Here is a 24,163-nt window from a genome sequence, read left to right on the forward strand (position 1 = left end):
ATGGCATTGCTCTTTCCTCAGGGCCCCAGCAGACTGTATCATACATGGTATGCCTAGATACAGGCCCCCGGCAGACAGTCTCACACATGATAGGCTTAGATACAGACCCCAGCATACAGTTTCAGATATCATAGGCTAATATACAGCGTCCCAGTACATCGTATCACACATAATAGGATTAGATACAGTACCCTAGCAGACAGTATTACACTGTGGGATATTCAGAAAAATGAAGAAAGGAAGGAGGCTGGCACTACCTGATTCAGACAGAGCAATCGTCCTGTATAGAGGTTTTGACTGGCGTGTGATAATGTATGGAGTCGGCTATGTGATTGCCCCCGACAAGTACGGCACGTTTTTTTTAAATAGATAAAATAGAAAAATCGAGGCACTCCCCGATGGTTGCAATAAACTTATTTTATTGACTGATCATGGTTTGAGAGATGTGGAGTAAGCCTACGGCCGTTTCGCCTTAGCACACGATTTTTCAAGGCCCTTGAAAAAGCGTGTGCTAACGCGAAACGGCCATAGGCTTACTCCACATCTCTCAAACCATGATCAGTCAATAACAGAAGTTTATTGCAACCATCGGGGAGTGACTCGATTTTTCTACTTTATCTATTACACTGTGATACTCTCTGCTGGGGTCCTGTATTTAAGACTATCATGTGTGATAATCTCTGCTGGGGTCCTGTACCTAAGCGGCCTAGATACAGTGCCCAAGCAGACAGTATCACACATGATGGGCTTAGATACAGACCTCAGAAGGCAATATCACACATGATAGGCTTAGATACAGGGCCCCAGCAGACCGTATCACACTGTGTGATACTGTATGTTGGTGCCCTGTTTCTAAGCATATTATGTGTAATACTCTCTAAGCCCCTCATGATTCTTCTCAAATCTGTGTCCATATTTAAATTTAGCTGTGATCTCCTTTCTTCTTTCCTCTTTCTCATTCCTCTTCCTGCATCACTGAATTTAATGCTTTTGACTGTAAACACCATTTTTTATTTTTTGCATAGAAGAATGCAAGTGTAGTATAGTGCAAGATGTATAGCATAAGGATGCTTGTGCTGCGTACTATACAATTCGGCTAAGCACAGCAAATAAACATTTATTACAAATTCTTCCAAGCCTGCGTTGCGTCACATCACACTGTATGTTTGGCCTTGGTGTCTGTCAATAAAGCGATTTTTAAGGAAAAAAATTAGCCTCTGTGCCATGACAAAGCAGGTCAGCTGCATTTCAATGAAGTGCTGAACAATATTTTTAAAAAATATTTTTTGCCCATAATGTGCCGCAATACCGCCGGTTAATACCAAATGTTGCTCTCAAGCTAATGCAAAGTTTGCACGCCAAAGCCAAAATTAAACCCAGACATGAAAAATTTTAATTGGGAAAGTTTTAATTTTATTGCAACTCCAAGATTAACTATGTTAAACTGATTGATTGTTATTCATTTTTTATGCTAATATGTTAGAGAGAGATTAGTGCATTAGTGATAGAGTCCCCTCCAATCATCCCCAAAAAATAAGCCCCTACCCAAATAATATCCTAAACTCACTGACTTCCCACCTAACCCTTCACTCTATAAACTCACTGCTGAGCTGCGCCTAGCTCTCTTTTGCCCTTTTCTGCCTCCTTTAGAGCATTGATGACTGGTAGCCAGGGGGATGGCAAGTCTGGGAGGGTCTTCTTGGCCTGTGTTATGGCCGTGTAGAGAGCACCTCGTGGTCCGGCTTCTTGTTGTGAATAATACATTTCCAGATCTGTTGGAGAGCAGTGCTTGTGCTGTAAGAACAAATGCGCAGTTAAATGAAACAATATTTTATTACAATTTTTCCATTCATATACAACAATAATCATAAACTCATTGACGTTATATAATGACAAAATATAAAAAAATGCTAACAATAATTGTGCAAGTTTAATATAAGGGATTTAATTCGTAAACCCACCCCCCTCTCCAACTGCTACCTACAATAAGCATCATGACCCAACTGGACCTTCCCAAATCTAATAATTTTAGGGGGGCTGATTTAGGATCTGATAAATCTAGGGGTCTAATCTAAGGTCTGATTAATTTAGGGAGTCACTGTGTAGTCCAGGACTAACTGGGTGTTACCATTCCCCTTGTCAATAGGATGTGACAATCAAATACTGATCGGAATGATTGGAAAGTGACCTTTCTCCTTTGACAAGGAGAATGGTAACACCCAGTTGTCAAATTATTCATACATTTCTAGTAAGAATAACAGAGGAAAGGCACAATGGAGAGTTCTAAGACAAGCTGCTTCAGAATTGTTGTAATAATTTACGGCCGACTACGCTAATGTTTCCATGAAAAAACGGAAACCTAATGGAACGGAGGCAATCTGAAACAAAAAAATACCATTGAAATCAATGGTGATGCAAATGGAAGTGATACTTTCAGTTCATCTTTTCTTCTGACGGAACAGATGAACGGAAAGGCCCAACGAAAGGCAAACGTGATGTGAACAGGCCCTACCGGTTGACATCCTTTAAGAAATCCGAATATCATCACTTCAGAGAAACTGCGGAATTTACACCCAGACTTCTACTTCACGGACCAGGAATATAATATGATCACAGGAGCGATCAATTTATATTTACCGGACTACTGATTCCATTATGGAGAATATTATGAATCTATTTCCAAATTTACTCCAATAAACCATGCTATATCGAACATACATAAATTGTTAACAAGTGAAGGAGAGAAACCCTCCTTTATTATAAAATGGGAAAAATAATTCGATATTAAATTCCACCCATTACAAATTAAAAAGATTTGAAAAATGTCCATTTTTTCTCCATATCAAACAGAATATAAGAGATGATTTGTGGTATCACGCTGGTACAAAATTCCAGAACTGTTACGCAGGATAGACACGAATTTCTCCCTGAACTGCTGGAGATGTAATTCAAACATAGGCAACATATCACACTTATGGTTTACTTGTGATTTGATTAGACCCTTTTTGGATAAGATCGGTAAAATCATACATTTCTGGAGTCCCAAACCTTGTTCTGACCACCGAATTGATTCTCCTTAATTTGAAAAACTCATAAAATTTTAAATCATAAATGGATAATACCACATCTACAGTAATCAATGCAGCGAAAGCACTAATACCCAAATATTGGAGGGACGCTACCATACCTTCGATGAAAGAATGGTTAGCAGAAGTCAATACAATAAAAACATATGAAAGAATTGATGGAATATAAAAATAGCTACAATTATTATCTTAGAATCTGGAATAACTGGACGGAGATATTAAAATCTAATAGAATAGACCCTTTCCTGTAAAACACAATTTATGTTTTCAGGAACAATTTGGAATTTAATGCTAATATATGATGTAGATGGAAATTTGTTATTTTTTTTAATTATATGAATATCTGTATGCACAATGTAACTTTTAGTATTCAAAAACATAACATTTTCATCTACATCATATATTAACATTAGATTCCACATAGTTCACACAGGGCGGATACGATGCGTAAAAGCACACAGCGTATACACTCTGGATGTCGCAGGGAATTCCGTACGAAAAAAATCTATAATTTTCCGTAGCCATGGCAACGCGTCCCCCTGATGTCTTGCCGCCCGGCCTCCTGGGATGATGTTTCATCCCATGTGACCGCTACAGCCTGTAATTGGATGCAGCAGTCACATGGGATGAAACGTCATTCCTGGAGTTCGAGCTGGACGCAGGAGCAGAGAGTTCTGGGTAAGTACGAGATTGTATTTTTTTTTTAGCTGCGATTTTTGCGGCGGAATCACAGCTTTTCCGCCACAAAAATCACAACACCTGCAACAGACGTTTTCTCAGCTATTTTTTAGGCAGCGTGTGGATGAGATTTGTTCAAATCTCATCCACTTTGCTGCTACTTTAATATGCTGCGGATTTTATGCAGTATTTATGCTACGTGTGAATACGCCTTATAGTTATGGAACAGAGAGATTTTATGTTTACCCTCCCCTCATGTTATTTCTCGCATTTTCTTTTATTTGAAAATATAAATAAAGAATTTACTAAATGAATTTGCCGCATCACACGCCGCTATTTTTCCGCACCCCCTAGGATTCAATTCTGTATCCGCTCCGTCCCCAAAGCAAGTCTCTAAGGTGCTCTGTACAATATTGGTCCTTAAAACCCCAGGTAACTGCATTTAGCTGCATGTTACTGTTAAAAACTATGCTCCCTTCTCTGATATCACTCAGTGCTCTGTAGCTATTAGCTGAAGCTGCATCACACAGACCTCCCGCTACCTGCCACCTGTATGCACTGTGCACATGATACTGTTAATACTGGGAGCTCTCTGCCCCCTTTTAGGTGTTTTTTTCTGCACCTAGACCAGAAAGCAGTGGAAATCAGACACCTGTCGACTTTATACGTAACTTTTAGCATGTGTTTGCTAAATTACCTAAAATTTTACCATTTAGACAATTTTTTCAACCCCTTAAGGATTGTACCATTTTTGGGTTCAAGGACGATTTTGTTATTTTGTCTCAGTATTCCGAATTGTATAACTTTTTTATTTTCATACCCCGATGTGTATTTTTTCTTTATTTATACAAAATTTTAATTTTATTGTCCTATATTGAACTTTTAACTTTACACTTTTATTAACAATTATGAACAATATACTGGCATATTTCTGCATGCCAGCATATGGATTACTGTAAGTATTTAAAAAAAATTTGACTGAGTTTCTGCTGAAGCTTGGTGAAAAACAAAATTAACTGTTTATTGCTATATAACACTTGGTTTTCTACTTGTCTTCATTAAGTTTATATTTCATCTTACAGTTGCTATAAGAAAATAAGCATTGTCCAACAATACCTTAAAAATGAATCCTTCAGGACAGGTGAGTTGTTCATACCACAAAGCTTTGTACATCACCAACATCAATAGGCAAGCGAGGAACACCATGGTGATCAGGATCAGGCCAGTCAGCTGATGGAGAGCCAAAGATTGCATAATTCATTAGTATTTTTGGAAGCAACTAATGAGAATATTAATATGTTTGATAGAGGTGTTAAAGGGTAACTAAATGTTCATCAAACTTCTGACATGTCATAGTGACATGTCAGAAGTTTTGATTGGTGGGGGTCCGAGCACTGAGACACCTACCAATCGCTAGAACGAAGCGGCAGAAGTGCTCGTGTGAGTGATCAGCTGCTTCATTTCTGTTCGGCTTTTTCCGGAAAGCCGATGTAGCGGAGTACAGGCTCATAGACTTTGCATTGAGTCCGTACACCGATATATGGATTTCCGGATAAAGTCGAACAGAAGTGAAGCAGATGAGCGCTCACACAAGCATTTCTGCTGCTTCGTTTTAGCGATTGGTGGGGGTCCCAGTGCTCGGACCCCCACCAATCAAAACTTCTGACATGTCACTATGACATTTCAGAAGTTTGTTGAACGTTGAGTTATCATTTTAAGGGATGTGGTACCACTTAATGTTGGGCAATGAGCTAAAAGGGAGGGATAGAAAAGTAAAACATTACTACAAGGGGTTGACATTTTAGAGCTGGTGATGGGATAGAGCTGTCAAACATATAATATACAAATAGTATATGCAAATGCTGCCGATTTTGCGCTTGCTGCAAAAACATCCCCAATCAGATAAATGCAAAAATATATGCAGCGTGTGCAGGGGACCTAAAGGAAACAAAATCACTTTGTAAGTTTGCAGACTTTTGTCACATTTATAAATTCGACATAGTTTTCTTTTCTAGGTACCTCTCAGCAGTAGATCATAATAATAGTACTTTGTTATCAACATACTTATTACTTATACTCACATTACTTATATCGTGCCTACAAATTCAATGGTGAGGGACAGCAAAACCTTTTTTGACAGGTAGGGTATGCTGCAGAATGCTTTAAAAATTGTACAGATTTTTTTTTGCATTGTGTAAATGGGATTTTTTTTCAGTTCTCAGGTGGGTGAACATACCTTGATAGAGAATGCTGCCCAGCACTTTCATCTATCAAGGTTTCTATATTTCATTGCAATCTTTTCTTCACTGCCAGTCAGAAGTTTGGCTTTATTTCCATCCCTGTGTCTCAAAATATCCCTGCTGAGCCCAGGGAAGGAATTCAATGGATGTTTGGTTAGCTACTCCAGTACCTGCTTACTAAACTATGATTGAAGATATCCTTTGTTTGATGGACATGTAAAAACATATAGTAGATATTAGTAGAACCACTCCTGGTAAGAATTTACAAAATAACCATAATATTGCACACAAAATTTGACATTCTTTCCTTTTATGAGACTAAATTGCAGTTAATGACACCAAACACCGTTTTGTAAACTAGTCCATTTTGTAACATTGAAATTTATTCTTTGATAGATAATTTAATATTGTGAAATAGGGATTTTATTTTGTCCATTCTTTTGTTTGCAAACCAATCGACATCTATCTGTCAGAATCTTTTCATATATAGAAAAATGTACTGAATGCTACATAAAAACACTCTGACTGTAGCTGTTCAGACGATGCTGGCTGTGAATCCGGATCCTACCAGGTTCTTCCAAAAAATATTTTTTATTAAAGAAATGTAGCGCGTTTCGCACTAGTCCTCCGACCTTCACCAGACAGGTCATCCATATTTGTATAAAAAATGGTGAGCGATTCTCATAAACCCGGTATATATCCTAATTTATAAACATTTCATAAAAGGATTCTACTTATGGTAAAAAAAAAAACCCTGAACAAAGAAAAGAGAGTTTAGAGGTGTTTATCGCCATTACATTTGTATTTAAAGGTTGCTATAGCAAGCAACGCGATTCTCTAACTGCCGTGGTCTACTAGAGACAAAAAGCGTCTTTGCTTCATCCCTTAGATATCAATATGTCTGCAGCGATATTTAAGTGTCCAACAATGCGAAAATCGCGGTGATGTTGCTCGCCCTAGACCACAGAAGTGTCAATCACCAACAGATGCGAGATATTTATTAGCAAATAACGACAAAGGTTACTATATTAGTCCGAAGTATATAGTATATAACTGCCATAGATTTATTGGGACAAAGCGATAGCACTGCTGTTTCATGTTTCAGAGGACACTAAATTGTTTTGGCTAATCTTTCTGGTCTAGAGTCTTATTACATTTGCAACAAATGTCTGTTATTTCGGTAAAATATATAATAATGTGTCTACATTAGTGTTGCCAACCTCAAATTTTGTCAGCTTTCTAACAATTCTCTTTTACTACGTAGTATTTGGGTGCACATGCACTAAAACGTTAAGTTAAAAAAAAAATTGCATTTTTCCATTTAAAATCTTGGACCAGTGACCAAACAAAACGCGTGAGAAAATCACCTGTATAAAATTAAATAACAGGGTCAACATGTTCTGTAGCAACATTTTTTTAAAGGAAGAATATGAAGCATTGATTTTAAAATACATTGGAAAAAGTAATTTTAACTTGTCCATGAAAAATATTATTACCCGCAACTCTATGTATTTGTTGAGACCATCAGGATAGATGATCAAACTTTTTCTGTAATGAACCCTTTTCTTATATATATGAACAAACTTTCCTCCAATCAAAAGGAATGTACCCTAGCGGATCATGACAGCTGCTCTCTGCTACTCGGCCTATGGAGGAAAATAATGGTTTTATTTTACTAGTGTTGAATTTGTTAAAAAAAAATATTTCTCTTGTAACTTTTTCCTCAAGCCTAAAACATTTATGAAACTTTTTTTTTTCCAGTTTTTCATATTTTTTCATTGTGCATGTAACCTAAAGAGTCTTACTTTCTCTTATGTTTTTTTTTTAGGTGAAGTGAAGAAGGACAAAATTTATTTTTACTTACCTTGACTTTCTCGGAAACCTCATCATAAAGGTTGATGTTCAGTCTCTTTATGCCTGGAACATGAATCTTCCTCTTCTTCTGCTGAAGCAGATACTCAGTTCTTGTCTTTACAATGAGCTAATGGAAGAAAGTCCAAAATCATTTAGCAAGAATTTACCAAACGATCACAATTCTTAGGACAACATGGGTTTTTGTATTGGTCACAGTATATAAATTATTTCTTTATCTTTATTTCCTTACCTGTGAAATAAAAGCATCTACCAATTCTAACTTCTGTTTGCCAGGGTAAAAGCAATTGTGCATTCTTTCTAAAAAGACTTCCCACAAATACTTAGAGCAGTGCCAAGGTGGAACTGCCACAAACATTGACGTATTAGTTTGTACCTTGTGCTATTTCTATTCCTCAATAATATTTATTTAGTTTTGTGTTAAATTCTCTAGCAGTTTTGTCCAGAGTCTGTATTAACTTTTTTTTTTTTCCTGCGGATTAAACGGTACAATTGGAAAAGGAAGATCAGACTCAAACTGTAGACTAAAACCATCAGCAGAAGTCTTATTCAGAGGGGCATGGACTGAGCTCAGAGCGAGTGGACGTACTACAGAGGAGCTCCACAGCTCATCTGTGGTAATCCTCCTTCCCAGCGATATCCATCCACCACTCGACCCCTGGGTTGTTGCTGGCCAGCAGTGAGGACTATTTTGAGACCATTCTTGATCGGTTTGGCAGTCATCGCAGTTGCAGCCTACCTCCCCTGGTAGCCTAAATTTACACCTGGTGGAGCACGGTCATGGCCGACACCACAGCTTCCTGGATACCTTGGAGGCCCTACAGATCATATCTACTGCCTCCTGCAAGCCTCTCACCTGCGGCCTGTGCATTTGGCCTGACGCAGCTTGCTGGGGCCTACGGCTCCTGGTAAGCCGCGGTCTCTGTGTTGCTCCCTGGCCTCCTGCTCCTGTACTCACCTGTCACTACGAGCTGCAGCCCACGTTACCACTGTCTGTTTTGAACCCCTCCTCCACCCCTGAGGGCCTGAGCTTACAGTTAACCTCTGGTGAGGTTGCCTATCCCCTGGGGGCTGACTGTTGGAGAAATACAGACTTGGCCCAGTGTGCAACTTTGTAGCCTAGTGTGGCCTACTCAGTAACTGAAGGTGCGGCCTAAATTTTGGTGGCTCCATCGCTGCTAAGCCAATGTACTGTTTATTCTGGACCCTCTGGGGGTCAAAAATACAAATGTAGCCATCTTTATCTTGACCAATAAGGCATTAAATACACAGTGGCAAGAAATTTGACTTTTTCAATTACTTTTCAATAGCTTTTGTTGTGTGATATCACGCTGCAGCAAGTTATCAGAGTCCAGATAAACTTGGCTACATCTGTACGTTGTTTGAATACTGCAGCCTACGTACCTTTTGGACTCCTTGTTTATTTCTTACACCCCTGCCTGACGGTGTTCCTGCTCTCTGGCTGTTTGTATAAATTCCCGTGGGGAACTGGTCATGTTTCTCTGAATATGCCGTAATTCCTGGAGGACTCTCTCCCCATGCTGGTGTTCCTTTGATTATACTTATTTGTGCACTAGTCTTAATTCCTTCTACTGCTTTTACATCTACATGATTGTTTTGTCTAGACCTATGATGACTCCTTCAAAGCAGTCTAAAATCACTAACAAACTGGAGAAGACTGTTCTTCAAGCTGTTGCTGCGACTGGAACCTGCAACGTCCAGACCTCCTGATACCTCTACTCCTCCTCCTCATACCTCCGCTGAGTCACCTGCGGAACTGCCCATGCTGGATGTTCTTAGAGCTATTACTGAGTCTTGTACTGTGCACAGGAAAGACAGACACTCTCTAGATGGACTTTGGCATCCTCAGGGCAGGTGTCCATACCCTTCATAAAAGGGCTACTGAATCTGAATGTAGCATATCTGATTTGGAAGATGTGGTTGCCCCCATTAGATCCAAAGTTGACAATTTGGAATGTAAACAATCTGCATTGCGATGATATGGAGAATCATTTGCAATATCTGCTTTGTTGGTCTCCCTGTAGGGTTGGAGGGGCCTGATCCTGCTGCCTTTTTGGAGGGTTCACTCAAGACGGCTTTTGGGCATAATGCTTCCTCTCCTAGATCTGTGTGGAACAGGCACACCGCATCCCAACTCGAGCCCCTCCACTTGGTGCGCCTCTGCGACCGTTCATAGCTAAGTTTCTAAACTATATGGACAGGGACAAACTGCTAGAATTGGCGAGGAAGCAAAGCACTCTAAAGCATGCTGCTTAGGATTTTTGAGTCTTTCCGGAGTACATTCTGGAAGTGCAGAAAAAGCGACAGAAATTTACGGAAGCCAAAAGACGTCTGAGGGCCATACAAATCCCCTAATCCGTGGTCTACCCTGCAAAACTCAGATTGGTGCATAATGGCTCTACAGTATTCCTTGACAAGCTGGAAGATGTCTTCCCCCTAGATGGAATCAAATGGGATTTAGTCCCTTTTGTCACCAACATCTCATAAATCCTTCTCAAGTGATGTAGACGGAGTGTCTCTAATATATTGTATATTGCTATAATACACAGTCGAGTCACATTATAATGCGACCCTGTCATGGGCTGGCTTGGTGGGTATATAAGGTGTGCAATAGGCTGTCTGATCACATATCACTCATTGATGCCATGGGTAAAAAGGGTGATTTATCAGAGTTGCAAAAAGGGATGATTATTGGCTTTCAGGCCAAGGGAGGCAGTATTTCTCACACAGCGCAGTTTGTGACCTGTTCGCATGCTGTTGTGGTGAAAGTGTATCGTGAGTGGACTAACCGACCCGGAATCTGCGGAGCACCACGTGCCATTGATGTGAGAGGTGAACATCGGCTACGAACATGCGCAAGGGCCGAACGATACGCTACAGTGGAAAAGCTCACTGTGAAAATCAAGCAGGGGGCTACCAGACGTGTGTCTAAAACAACAGTTCAGCGAACCCTACTGCATATGGGGCTTTGAAGCAGATGGGTTGCCACTGCTCCCATGCTAAAAAAGGTGCATCGGAATAAGAGGCTTCAATTTGCACAACAGTATCGGAATTGGACAACCAATGATTAGCAAAGGGTTGCCTTCTCCGATCAGTCACATTTTCTGCTTCCTCGAATGGATGAATGTTGGCGTGTCAGGCGAGAAACATCAGAGAGCAAACATCCTGCAACCATTGCTGGAAGAACACAAGCGAATGGCGGCAGTGTGATGGTCTGGAGAATTTTTTCATGGCATTCTCTTGGCCCACTCATCCAAGTAGAAGGCACTCTGAACCAATTTGGGTATGAATCCATCATTGCAGATCACATCCACCCATACATGCTGTTTGTCGTCCCTGGGGTAGATGGAATCTTCCAGCAAGACAATGCGACATGTCACAAGGCTAGAAATGTCTGACAGTAGTTGGAAGAGCACGACCAAGACTTCCAAGTACTTCCGTGGCCCCCTAATTTGCCAGACTTGAACCCAATTGAGCATCTTTCTGACTATTTTGATTGTCTTGTTCGCTCTATGGATACTCCACCACGCACCCGCCAGCAAATGTGGGATGCACTGCAGTCAGCGTGGCTCCAGATACCGGAGAAAACCTACCAACACCTTATTGAGTCACTCCCAGCCCATTTGGCTTCTGTCCGTGCTGCACACGGCGGTTACTCTGGATATTAGCTGGTGGTCATAACGATGTGACTCGACTGTGTATGATAGCCATGTCTTTCAGTCTATCCTCTAAAAAGCATTGTGTGTGTGTGTGTGTGTGTGTGTGTGTGTGTGTGTGTGTGTGTGTGTGTGTGCGTGTGTGTGTGTGCGTGTGTATGTGGTTTCCCATAAGCATCTTTGGACCCTTATGGATCAGCAGATTGACCTCTAGGGCCACTGGACAACCAGTTTTTTTATGTTTTTTATCTTTATACTTGAGGGTTGCATGTAAGGGGCCTTAATGATAAATTCAAAAGGATACAATATAGTATCCCACACAAAAGCGCCCATATAGTATTCTTCAGGAAACGCATCTGCTAGGTCTCGAAGTTTGAGCCGTTAAAGGCCCATAGGTGGGACATAGCGATCACTCAATGATATATATATATATATATATATATATATATATATAGTAAACAGTCAGTAGGAAGACTGGTAGAGGGTAGGTATGTGCCACTGAGACTTCTTATCTCAGTGGTGTAAATCTCAGAGAAGTTTGTTGCTCAGCAAAGTTAGTTGGTGAGCAGGGGTTTTTAAACTGGATTTCAGGGTCCAGGATTTAGGAATGGCTACAGAGAATCTGGGTGGGATGGCCATTCCCATACCTCCACTCCAGGTTTTGGTTCTAGAAGTTCTGAGTGTCAGCTTGCCCTGATTAAAAGGGAAGCTGACAGTGTGATAGGGAGAAGTGTGGTTTTCCTCCAGGGAGACTCTGCTTCCAACGAACACCTAACAAAGGACACTTGCACGGTTAGGTGGGGGCTGCTACTGGGTGAGGACTTTCCATATTGTTTTTCCATAAGTTATATTGTTTTGTTTGTTGCTTTACCCGGTGGAGAGAAGCCCTGTGCAGAAGAATCTGTTTATTTGGTGCAAATAAAAAGTACCCGCTGCTGATCTTTATTCCGTTTCCGTGTGCGTTACTGCCCAAAACAGCAGCCCAAGTGGGACGCCGACTCACAATATTTATATTTATATATATATATATATATATATATATATATATATATACACTACTGTTCAAAAGTTTAGGGTCACTTAGAAATGTCCTTATTTTTGAAAGAAAAGCAGTTTTTTTCAATGAAGATAACATGAAATTAATCAGAAATACACTCTATACATTGTTAATGTGCTAAATGACTATTCTAGCTGCAAACGTCTGGTTTTTAATGCAATATCTACATAGGTGTATAGAGGCCCATTTCCAGCAACCATCACTTCAGTGTTCTAATGGTACATTGTGTTTGCTAACTGTGTTAGAAGGCTAATGGATGATTAGAAAACACTTGAAAACCCTTGTGCAATTATGTTAGCACCGCTGTAAACAGTTTTGCTGTTTAGAGGAGCTATAACACTGACCTTCCTTTGAGCAAGTTGAGAATCTGGAGCATTACCTTTGTGGGTTCAATTAAACTCTCAAAATGGCTAGCAAAAGAGAGCTTTCATGTGAAACTCGACAGTCTATTCTTGTTCTTAGAAATGAAGGCTATTCCATGCGAGAAATTGCCAAGAAACTGAAGATTTCCTACAACGGTGTGTACTACTCCCTTCAGAGGACAGCACACACAGGCTCTAACCAGAGTGGGAGGCCCCGCTGCACAACTGAGCAACAAGACAAGTACATTAAAGTCTCTAGTTTGAGAAATAGACGCCTCACAGGTCCTCAACTGGCAGCTTCATTAAATAGTACCCGCAAAACGCCAGTGTCAACATCTACAGTGAAGAGGCGACTCCGGGATGCTGGCCTTTAAGGCAGAGTGGAAAAGAACAAGCCATATCTGAGACTGGCTAATAAAAGGAAAAGATTAATATGGGCAAAAGCACACAGACATTGGACAGAGGAAGATTGGAAAAAAGTGTTATGGACAGACGAATCGAAGTTTGAGGTGTTTGGATCACACAGAAGAACATTTGTGAGACGCAGAACAACTGAAAAGATGCTGGAAGAGTGCCTGACACCATCTGTCAAGCATGGTGGAGGTAATGTGATGGTCTGGGGTTGCTTTGGTGCTGGTAAAGTGGGATATTTGTACAAGGTAAAAGGGATTTTGAATAAGGAAGGCTATCACTCCATTTTGCAATGCCATGCCATACCCTGTGGACAGCGCTTGATTGGAGCCAATTTCATCCTACAACAGGACAATGACCCAAAGCACACCTCCAAATTATGCAAGAACTATTTAGGGAAGAAGCAGGCAGCTGGTATTCTATCTGTAATGGAGTGGCCAGCGCAGTCACCAGATCTCAACCCCATAGAGCTGTTGTGGGAGCAGCTTGACCGTATGGCACACAAGAAGTGCCCATCAAGCCAATCCAACTTGTGGGAGGGCCTTCTGGAAGCATGGGGTGAAATTTCTCCCGATTACCTCAGCAAATTAACAGCTAGAATGCCAAAGGTCTGCAATGCTGTAATTGCTGCAAATGGAGCATTCTTTGACGAAAGCAAAGTTTGAAGGAGAAAATTATTATTTCAAATAAAAATCATTATTTCTAACCTTGTCAATGTCTTTACTATATTTTCTAGTCATTTTGCAACTCATTTGATAAATATAAGTGTGAGTTTTCATGGAAAACACAAAATTGTCTGGGTGACCCCAAACTTTTGAACGGTAGTGTGTATATATATATATATTAGACCCCCCTCCAGGTTACTTCTCAACTCCAATGAACACTACTTTGAAAGTTTGGCAGATGTATTTTCTGCTATTCCGCAATGACTGGGTAATGTGATCACCTGCGACACTGTTCTGGTATAATCCAGTTTCTAGCACATGTACGAAGACTCCATGATCCTGGTGTTTGGGAAGCTCTAGGAGTTCGGACGCTGGCTGATGTAGTTGTGAATGACAACGTAGTCACTTTCGCACAAATTAGCTCTAAATACGAAGTTCCTTCCCACATGCGGTTTAGATACTTTCAACTTAGGCATGCTCTTTGGTCTTTGCGGGATATAATGTGGGACTATGTACATCCCCTCTGGAGGATTGGATGACACAGGACACACTGCTGAAACCCATGTCACTGTTTTATGCAGGACTAGCATCTTCCTCAGGCCTTCCAGGAAGGCCTGAGGAAGATGCTAGTCCTGCATTGAAACACGTTGCCACTGTTATCAATAAATCATTTTTTCGTTACGTGACTCCATTCCACGGTTTTATCTGCTTTGAAGTGTAGCAGTGCCACAACAAGATCTGTTTTCTTCCTCTCACTCTAGTAAATCTAAATGGTAACTTTAGATTTATAACACCTGTAAAGTACAAACAATGAGAGTGCAAAAAGAACCAAACAACTATGTGTAAGCACCAAGGACAAGCCTTGGCTTCAACAATGTGACATCATGAGAGCTTGTAGAAGTTTCCAGAAAAAAAAGGTATTTTTTGGACCGAGGGGGTTTACAAAAAATATACATATGACCAAAAGTAATAGAAAAATAATGTATGTAGATATATACTACATATAAGCAATAGTATTCATGACTTGAGAGGACTGCAGCCTGGAATCTGCCCCACGTGTATTGTTGCGTCCTAGCACAGCTTAATCAGGGGTAAGCGGGTACAGCATGGCATGGCAGCGCCTCACTGTCATTTATGGAAAGATGGTGTGAGGGAAGTGGCAGAAAGGAGGTGAATTGCCGTTGTGAACTAGGAGCAGGTCTGCTAAGTCATCTGTGGAGACCTCACCAGCTCAGTTCCCTTGTGTTTGTGGAGCAAACTGTACCTTTGGCTGGTGTACACCGGCACTAGATTGATCCATGTGGCTGTAACAGACATACTGTCCCTGTCCACAGTCCCATCTCTATGGGTCACAGGTGATCTGCATCTGGGCAGAGAACAAATCCAGCGATTACCTCACGGCTGCAACATGGTTGATTATAGAAATAGCGGCATTGTGAGGATCTTCCACCCTGGCTCAACTAGTGCTATGAACTTGTGGAAAGTGTCAGAATCCACTAGCTGGAACTGAAAGTAAGGTGTCACCAATAATCTAGCTTGGTGAATATTAAGTTGATACAACAGCGGTGTATTGCATTTTGCAGGACAGGAATTTCTGCCTTGCACCAGCACTTACACTTGCATGAGCCAAAGTTCCTCTGGCAACCATAGTTCGTACGGTTGAAAAAAAGACACATGTCCATCAAGTTCAACCAAGGGACGGGAAAAGGGAAGTAAAACATTTCTACACATAAGAACTTATACTTTTTTGTTCTAGGAAACTATCTAAGCCTTTTTTAAAGCCATCTAGGATGGGGAGGAAGAATTGCTAGTCCCAAGGATCTGTGAACCAAAAATGACGTGATCCTTCTTGTGCAGGGGTAGCAAGATTTGGAGCTGGGAGCCTTTTTATTCTATTGTGTGTGTGTTTCACAATCAACAATGAGATCATAATGCATGGCCGTACTGTCTACATGGCCTTGACTGACCTGCTGTGTGGATAGCCTGTGGATTGGGAAGAATGGGTAGTCTGGAGGGGTGAAAAAGAAATGCCACACTGGGGACATATCTACCTGGGCACCTGTACTCCCTGGCCACACTTTTTTGGAGGGAATACGGAAAGCCTTAGGATGCTTTAAGAACAGGTGATTTTTCTCATGCCATTAAAAATTTGTGCTTTGGAGCTTCCCCAGGGCCAAAAACCACGGGAAGAGCACTTCCGATGCTCTGGACAGGGACTCTGTCCATATATATATAGACAGTGATGTCAGGCTTCCATAATTTAAAAAAACGTATACCATGCAGTATACCTTTTTTGGGGGGATCCTTCAGGATGGAATAGCATAGTCTACTATGCTATTTGATGCTTCAAAAAAAAAGGTATACTGACGTATATTAGCTTTACGGAGACCAATGTACACATTAAACGTAGGGCACAAACGTGATGTGTACCGGCTCTAAACCAGGTGTTTCTGGAATTTAGAGAGAGTAGGGAGGTTGGCAACAGGGCAATAGTTGGCAGAACAGAATGGTTTAAGGGAATAAATCATGAGCAAAACCAGTATTATTTTTACTTATTTGTTAGTGATAAATAAAACAACATTTAGTTTAAGAATTTTATGTTTAAACGTGAATCTTTAAGGGGAAAGAAGAGTAGTACAGAAAATAAAGCAATCCATGTATAACTAACCTTGTCAGGAAAAGGTTGCTCCAGTTGGTTGACATCTAAAGGTGCTATCAAAGGTACCTTGTCCTCACCCAGGCCTTGTTCATTGTCCCCTTTCTCTGTCAAGCGGGTTCCCAGTTGTACCATGGTCCCTGGTACAGCTAAAAAGAAACAAAAAACTATAATAGTATTTCTATGTTCACATACACATTGAAATAATAAAACAAAACCCTATTCTCTAGAATATACTATGACCGCATCTTCCATTATCATTACAACAGTGTTATATCTTCTGACATTTCAACAGTGGGACTAGCTTTAGAGGGATCTATATAGTAAAGACCTCCTGATGTTCTTATCGATGCTATCTAAGTCTACTTTTCTCCAATATTGTCTGATCCCCTGATAAACCCAAGGTTGCAAGGCGAAACACATTGGGACTGTTTGTTGGTTTCTATGTCTTGTCATATATTGTATGTTCTTATATATACATACATACTGTATACACACAAAGAGGATGAGCCATAACATTTATACCACCTGCATAACATTGTCCCACCAAAACAGCTCTGATTCTTCGAGACATGAACTCCACAAGACCTCTAAAGGTGTGCTGTGGTATCTGTCACCAACACGTTAGCAGCAGATTCTTTAGGTCCTGTAAATTGCGAAGTGGGGTCTCCGTGGGCCGGACATTCCTGAATTTTTTTTTGCAGTGTGGCAGGCCGATTATCCTGCTGAAAGAGGCCACTGACATTAGGAAATACCATAGTCGGCCCAGTCATCACCCTCTAACCCCTATACATTGATCTGGTCTTCGCTGCGGGTAGGCTACCAGGTCGCTACTTCTTGAGGTGGTCGCGGCAGAGTAGCTGCTGTCCCAGCAGATCAGGAACAGGCACTGGCAGATGGTATGTTGATGGTTGGCAGCTTCAGGCTTGTCACCTACACTAGGAGGTAGACTGGCAGCTGGTAGATGGATAGCGGCTGACAGCGGATCGCTGGACACATGTGAATAGCGGATAGCTGGACACAGGCAGACAGCAGGTGGCTGGACACAGGCAGGTATTGGATAGCTAGACACAGGCACGGAGCGAGTAGCTGGAGACAGGCTGACAATAGACGGCAATAGTGGACTGGATGCAGGCTGTTAGCAGATAACTGGATACAGGGTGACAACATAGCAATAGCAGTCTGTATACAGACTGGTAATGGATAACTGGGTATAGGCTGACAACAGATCGCAATAGCGGACTGGTATTAGATGCACACAAGATCCTTTGCAGGATACAACTAGGTTGTTCCAATGTTTCTCAAGCACCTGGTGGATAGTGGTGGAGAGGAATCTGCGGCTTGTCCTCTCTGAAGTGGTGAAAATCGGTAAAGGAGTTCTGTCATCCTGGTTATCCACGCAGAAGGGGGGGCAATGATCTACATATTTATACTCTTATGCGCTCTGACATGAAGAGATTTTCTTTGGAGTGTCTACATTTCCCAGGGGCCCCGGAATGGTATCGGGAATGGTACTAGTATGGTTTAAGATCATCCCCTGCGTGGTGTGGCAGAGTGTAATGTCCGTGGCTGCGGGCTGTCAGCTCCAACCTCCCCCTGACAGCCGCAGCCACGAGTCGGCAAGCGCTGGCTCCAGCCTCCTCCTCAGGAGATGCCAGCGCTCGCGTCCACTCACCTCTGCCGGATCCCGTAGGGTGCGCGCGCACGCTCGTGCCCCCTCTTAAAGGGGCCTCACGTGCACCGGACCTCATGGACGAACTTTGACCCGTGAGTACCCTGCACTATAAGAGGGGTCCAGCCACCTAGTTCTATGCCTGAGCGTTGTTGTGTTCCCTATAGTTTGTCTATGTGATGGCCTCCTAGTGTGTTTCCTGTTCTAGTCCCTGTCCCTGTACCTATACTTGTTTCCAGTTCCTTTTCCTAGCAATCCATACCTTCCTGGTCGAGCACGGAGCTGTGCCAAAATCGTGCTGCGCTACATCCACGTCTGACCTGCTTCACCTCGCCTGACGTCTGCCTGCTACCTAAGTCCCAGCCGAGCCTGCCCTGCTGCTGTCTGAGCTGCCACAGGTACCTATGGAACTATAGACAATCACCTGGTCCCTGTTGGCTAGCTGCCTTACCGCCAAGGCGGTACGGCCTAGTGGGTCCACAGACCCTTCGTGACACAGGGTGCTCGGGAAGGGGAAGCAGTGAGGAAAGCCAGACGTACCACTAACAGTTGTATCTCCAGATTTGTCCGATCTCGTTCCGGGGTGGTTCTACGTCATCGCCAACTTGAAGGCGACAACAGCAGTTGATGAGGCCTGACAGTGTGCATTTCAATGATACTGGGACTGATATATTTCTCTCTGGTCTTCAGGACAGAGTTGACCAGGCACTATTTTTACTGGGTGGGGGTCTGAGCATGTGTAGGTATACAATGGTTCCTTGTTGTAAAGCCGGCGGCAGGTCCCGCTCCTGCCAGCTATTGCTACCACTTATCAGCCCTTTATCCAGTTGTTTGTCCTGTTTAGTGTTGTTATCCGCTACCAGCCAGCAGCCAGAATCCACACAAGCCCATATTGTCACCTACACTGAGGCCACCACATCTAACTTCTTTACTTCTCACAACCATCTCAACACAGTTATTGATTGACTGGAAAACCAAGACAACAGAGGACGACAAAACAATCTGAGATTAAAGGGAGAACCTGAATCCCTTGCCTAAACTGTTTAGCTGATTTTTATCAAAATCCTAGAAAATAACTACCCTAAGCCTTAGGCTACATTCAGACGAACGTAGCCAACCTCAGACGTGCTGCCCGCGTTATCACGCATCACCCATAGACTAGAGTCTTTGGAGGGATGCATGCAGCGCAAAAACATAGGACATCCTATTTTTTTTCACGGACTCTTCACACGCTCCGTTGAAACAATGGTCGTGTGAACGGCCCCATTGAAGTACATGAGTCCGTGTGACGTCCGTTGTTTCAACACAGGAAAAGGAAACAAAAGCCGCAAGAGATCTATATGAAGCTCACATGTAAGAGGACTAACATGGACGCTACCCGATCCTGGCTTCTGCGTATGTAATTATTGTCTGCCATAGGAGATGCTTGTTTAGACTTACCATGGTGGTTGCTTATTTAGACCCTTTAACTTGAGCACACACCTACCACATGCTCATTGAGTGGTTGGTTTTGTTTTTCCTACCAACTGACACAGGTTCTCAGCCGTAATACTCTCATCTGTGAAGATTTTAACCCCCGTGTGCCAACGTTTAACCTACACGGTCTCCTACCTATGCTCTAGCATTTCTGTATCCCTGCGGTTCTCCTTTTTCGTCCAGATTCATGTGGCCTAGGTGGTTCTCCCGCATGGAGTACGATGAATCTGGACAATCCACTGCAAATGTATAATATATTTCAATTATATTACAATTGAGGTTTTCCACCTTCCCTCTCCTCGCTGATAACCAGGAACATTTGCCACATTCCCGGGTATGACTGGAGACAATCCAAGTTTCAGCATTATGATCTGACGCTATTTGTTCAAACTGGTATATATGTCATGTGTCTGGCAAGATTTAAAGTGAACCAAAGCCGCAGCGAGATGGTGCCTTTTCTATTAGACTTGGAGAATCAAACAGAAAAAAAGAAATGGGAGGAATAAAGACCCTTTGCTGGATGTACATAAAAATCAATGGAGCCCCATAAAGATATCTTCAAATAGATGAGTATATTTTATCTGCCATCTATGTGCACAAACTGCATCTATACATGGAACATTTTTGTTAAAACATTTAGTGGGACATTTTGGGTCGTTATTGTCATCCTGGATTTATGATAGACATTTACCTAAATTTTATGTCTCTTGCACTGCAGCTATAAAGCTCCAATTAATGGGGTTTCACAATGCAATGTCGTTTATATTGGAGGATTTAATTCCAATGCAATTGCTAGCATGTATATCAGTGGTATTCGTGATTCTTTAGAATTAGCTGGCCAGGTGACTTACGCAGTCCTTTTTAATAATGCACTGTTTTTTTTTGTATAACTAGTTTATGGAATTAGCCAGGAAATGGTATTTATATGAAATTCCTATTAAATGTATACCATATTTTCCATCTTAGTGTGTGCTGGTTATGTCCTGGAATTGTTTTTCTTTTTGTTATTCTTTATTCTCTTCTCTTGGATGGCACCTTGTGATACTTGTTACTTAATTGGGTGTTGTTTTTTTTTTTACTATCCTTCACCCTGTTAGGGCTTCCATTTAACGTATACGTCATGAAAAGCAATTGAAAAGCACGCTGTATGGCATGCGTCACAGACATCGGTCACCCATAGGCTACCGTTCAGTATACTTTTGCATGGATCCTGTTGCATGGAATAGCCCTTAGAAAAGGGGACATGACACCACTGAATTGTTGCGCTTTTGTTTTCTGCTCCAAAGCTTATGAAAGGCTACAAGATATCTGTGCTAGACTTTACTGTCTATGAGCAACGATCGCATGCTAAAAGATATGTGAATGAATATGTAACGTGGTCATGCAAGTCATTAAAAACTAAGGACTTTGGTCTGTGATTTTTATTCATCCTGAATATATGCAAATTTGCAACACATAACTCCCATTAATGAACGGAAGGTTAATTCTTAGTGTCAAGACCAGAAAGTCAGACGGAAACCACAATAGACCCCATTACCAGTGAACAGAGCCTTAGTTTATAATAAAATATGTTTGTTTTCAAGGCATTGCAAAGGCATACATTTAAAAAAAATAATTTATGTTATATTATGAATTCATATAAGTTGTGCATAATGGTGAACTACAGTAAGCAACTAATCAGCTATGATCCAACAAGCCAAAGACTATGAGAGAATTAACTAACTTTTCTACGCCAATCTACGGAAGCCCCTGATTGGAGTAGATATCACACAGTGTCGTACGGACAGCCGAAGATGCGACAAATTAATTAATAGGCGTGCACATCTTAATAAATTTGTTGCATCTTACTCCAGCAGATAGAAATCTAAGATTGGCGTATGAACCGCTAGTCTTAGTAAATCTGCCCCAATATTATTTTCTCGAGTCAGTAAATGCCATTTTACATGGGCCGATGTTCGGGCGAATGAGCGCTCGTACGAACACTTCTTCCTAATCATTAACCTGCGTAAACAGGACAGTCAGCTGCCAAACAAGCAAACGTTTGTTTGTCCGCTGATTGGATCTTTTATGTGACCCCAAAATAATGGTCACTTGTCGGCAGCACATCTCCCTGTGTAAACCGAGGATGTGCTGCCATCAAGATGCAAATGTATGGGGACGAACAATTATAATAACGATCATTCGTCCACATACGTTCCCGTCATTGCTCTGTTTAAATGGAGGAAACGAGTGTCGACTGACTTGCTGTATTGTCTATCAGTGCTCGCTTACCTGGAAAAAAATGTGCCCGTGTAAAAGGGCCTTAACACATATTTGAAGTGATCTAAACCAATTGCCATGTTCCGTGTTCTATTTGTCCTGCGTTCAGCAAATTATTGCAACATAATTACATTTGACAACAATAGATATTTTGTGGCCGTAGAAAACTGGAAAATGAGGCGTGCCTGTTATGGCACTAGTAAAAGGCATACCTGATTTAGGATGACGTCATGATATATAGAACTATGTAAACACTGCAGATAGAGACAATGCCAACGCAAACAAAACCACAGCTACCAATATCCCCTATCGTGCCCTCCCATATAATGTCGTGTTATCACATAGACATTCTGTTCATATTATATAATTCTTTGCTTCCTCATCTATAACCCATATTTTGCATATAAAATAACATTGTCAAACCCCAGCTTCCATATCTCAGCATAAATTTACATAAAGCCATTACCTCTTCTCAAAAAGAGAAGGGTATAAGAATAACGCTAAAATGTATTTAGTGCATATGGAGGGGGCTTACCCACATCAGAAATACCGGTAAACATAAATAAGATAGGGTTAATGCCAACACCTAAGCACCAGGTCAAACTCACAAAAGGCAATCTATGAATTCCCTAATCAAGCTAGGCAACGTCTTTGCATAGGGAAAAAAAACAAAACGGATACTTTATAACATGACTGGCAGGGAAAGGGTTATAGCAGACCACCCCGACCCAATGATTACCTCTCACTCCGGAATGATGAGAGAGCCGCTGTGGAGGTTCGGATGCTCCTGTTAGTATTTATGTATATATGTATGTATGTATGTGTGTGTGTGTGTCTGTGCAGAATCTGACGAAGCCTGGTTTCCTAGGTGACGCTTTCTCAGACTGTCTCCCAAAGGGTGGGCTTAGAGAAAATGGTTTCCGTAATCCTGACATAGATAGCAAAGCCTGCATGAGAAATAAAAATGTGCAGCCTTATTTATGCAGCAAATTTGCAGTGTCACGTAACATGCTACTGTATAATTATGTAATAAAATGCTCGATCATATCTTGCAAGCAGTCAATAGATTCCCAGTTGGGTCACAGAGTAAATACAAAGGCAAAAACAAACAAACAATAATATTGCTGGTAAATGCTTGAAAGATCTGAATCTCTTCATATGTAGATATTACATTATTCATATGTAGGCACAACTGACCACAATTACTGGAGGTTGGGGAGGGGACCAAATAGCTAGAGGGATGGCCATTTGTGTTTTTTTCAGTCTCGGTAACGAACCACAGAGCTGGTCAGAGATACCTTCTGCTGAACTGCTGGTTATGAGTGTTATTGTCACCCTACTTACCCTAACACGATCATTGAAAGATTGTCTCGCTTTATTAATCAGACGGTGCGTTTTTTTATGCAGTTCTCGGCAACGCAGCAAAAAAAGCGGCAAAACGATACCGTGTAAATACACCCTTAGGCATCTTTAAATGAGACCTACCTGGAGTTATAGCATTTGGACTATTTAATTTGCTGTCACATGTGGCGTACTTGCTTTGTATTTCCGCAGCGTAAACATACACTGCAGAAAACTTTACAATGTATGTCTATGGGGAAAATTATTTCGCAACGAAGAACTAGAGGAATCTGTCTCAGTTGGGGAACATTTTTCACATAGGCATACAATGTAGTTTTTACAAGGCAGCGTGTGAGTGCATTTTAAAGGGGTTGTACCAGTATCGTCAATTGTGACCTATCCACAGAGTAGGGGAAAATGTCATAATTGCTAGGGGCCCCACTACTTGGCTATTGAACTTCCCATTCCTCCTTACTGTACCTTCCGCGGTAAGGAGGAGCTTGAATGGAGTAGCGGTTGAGCATGCGCCCACCGCTCAATTCAATGTCTATCCTTACCTCCCAACTTTCAAGCATCGAGTAGAGGCGCAACTGATGTGGCGCGTGTATCACAGCAATTTTCCCTTTTAAGCCACACCTCTAACCACGCCCATTCCCCAACGATACACACCCGGTTCAGCCCACACAGTATCATGCTCCCATAGTGCCTCCC

General features: G+C 41.6%; 1 protein-coding gene across 1 annotated transcript; it reads right to left on the reverse strand.

Moving 5' to 3' along the window:
• Positions 1-1,390: 1,390 nt before the first annotated feature.
• On the reverse strand, positions 1,391-23,016 carry CALY (calcyon neuron specific vesicular protein). Its single transcript, XM_075841822.1, has 5 exons — positions 22,851-23,016; positions 16,717-16,853; positions 7,869-7,985; positions 4,881-4,994; positions 1,391-1,794 (listed from the first exon to the last, which is right to left on the reverse strand). Exons 2-5 carry the CDS (start codon positions 16,837-16,839, stop codon positions 1,600-1,602), a joined length of 549 nt encoding a protein of 182 aa, XP_075697937.1. The 5' UTR covers positions 16,840-16,853; positions 22,851-23,016; the 3' UTR covers positions 1,391-1,599.
• Between the last annotated feature and the right edge of the window lie 1,147 nt (positions 23,017-24,163).

The sequence above is a fragment of the Rhinoderma darwinii genome, chromosome 11, assembly GCF_050947455.1.
Source record: "Rhinoderma darwinii isolate aRhiDar2 chromosome 11, aRhiDar2.hap1, whole genome shotgun sequence".
Taxonomy (NCBI): domain Eukaryota; kingdom Metazoa; phylum Chordata; class Amphibia; order Anura; family Rhinodermatidae; genus Rhinoderma; species Rhinoderma darwinii.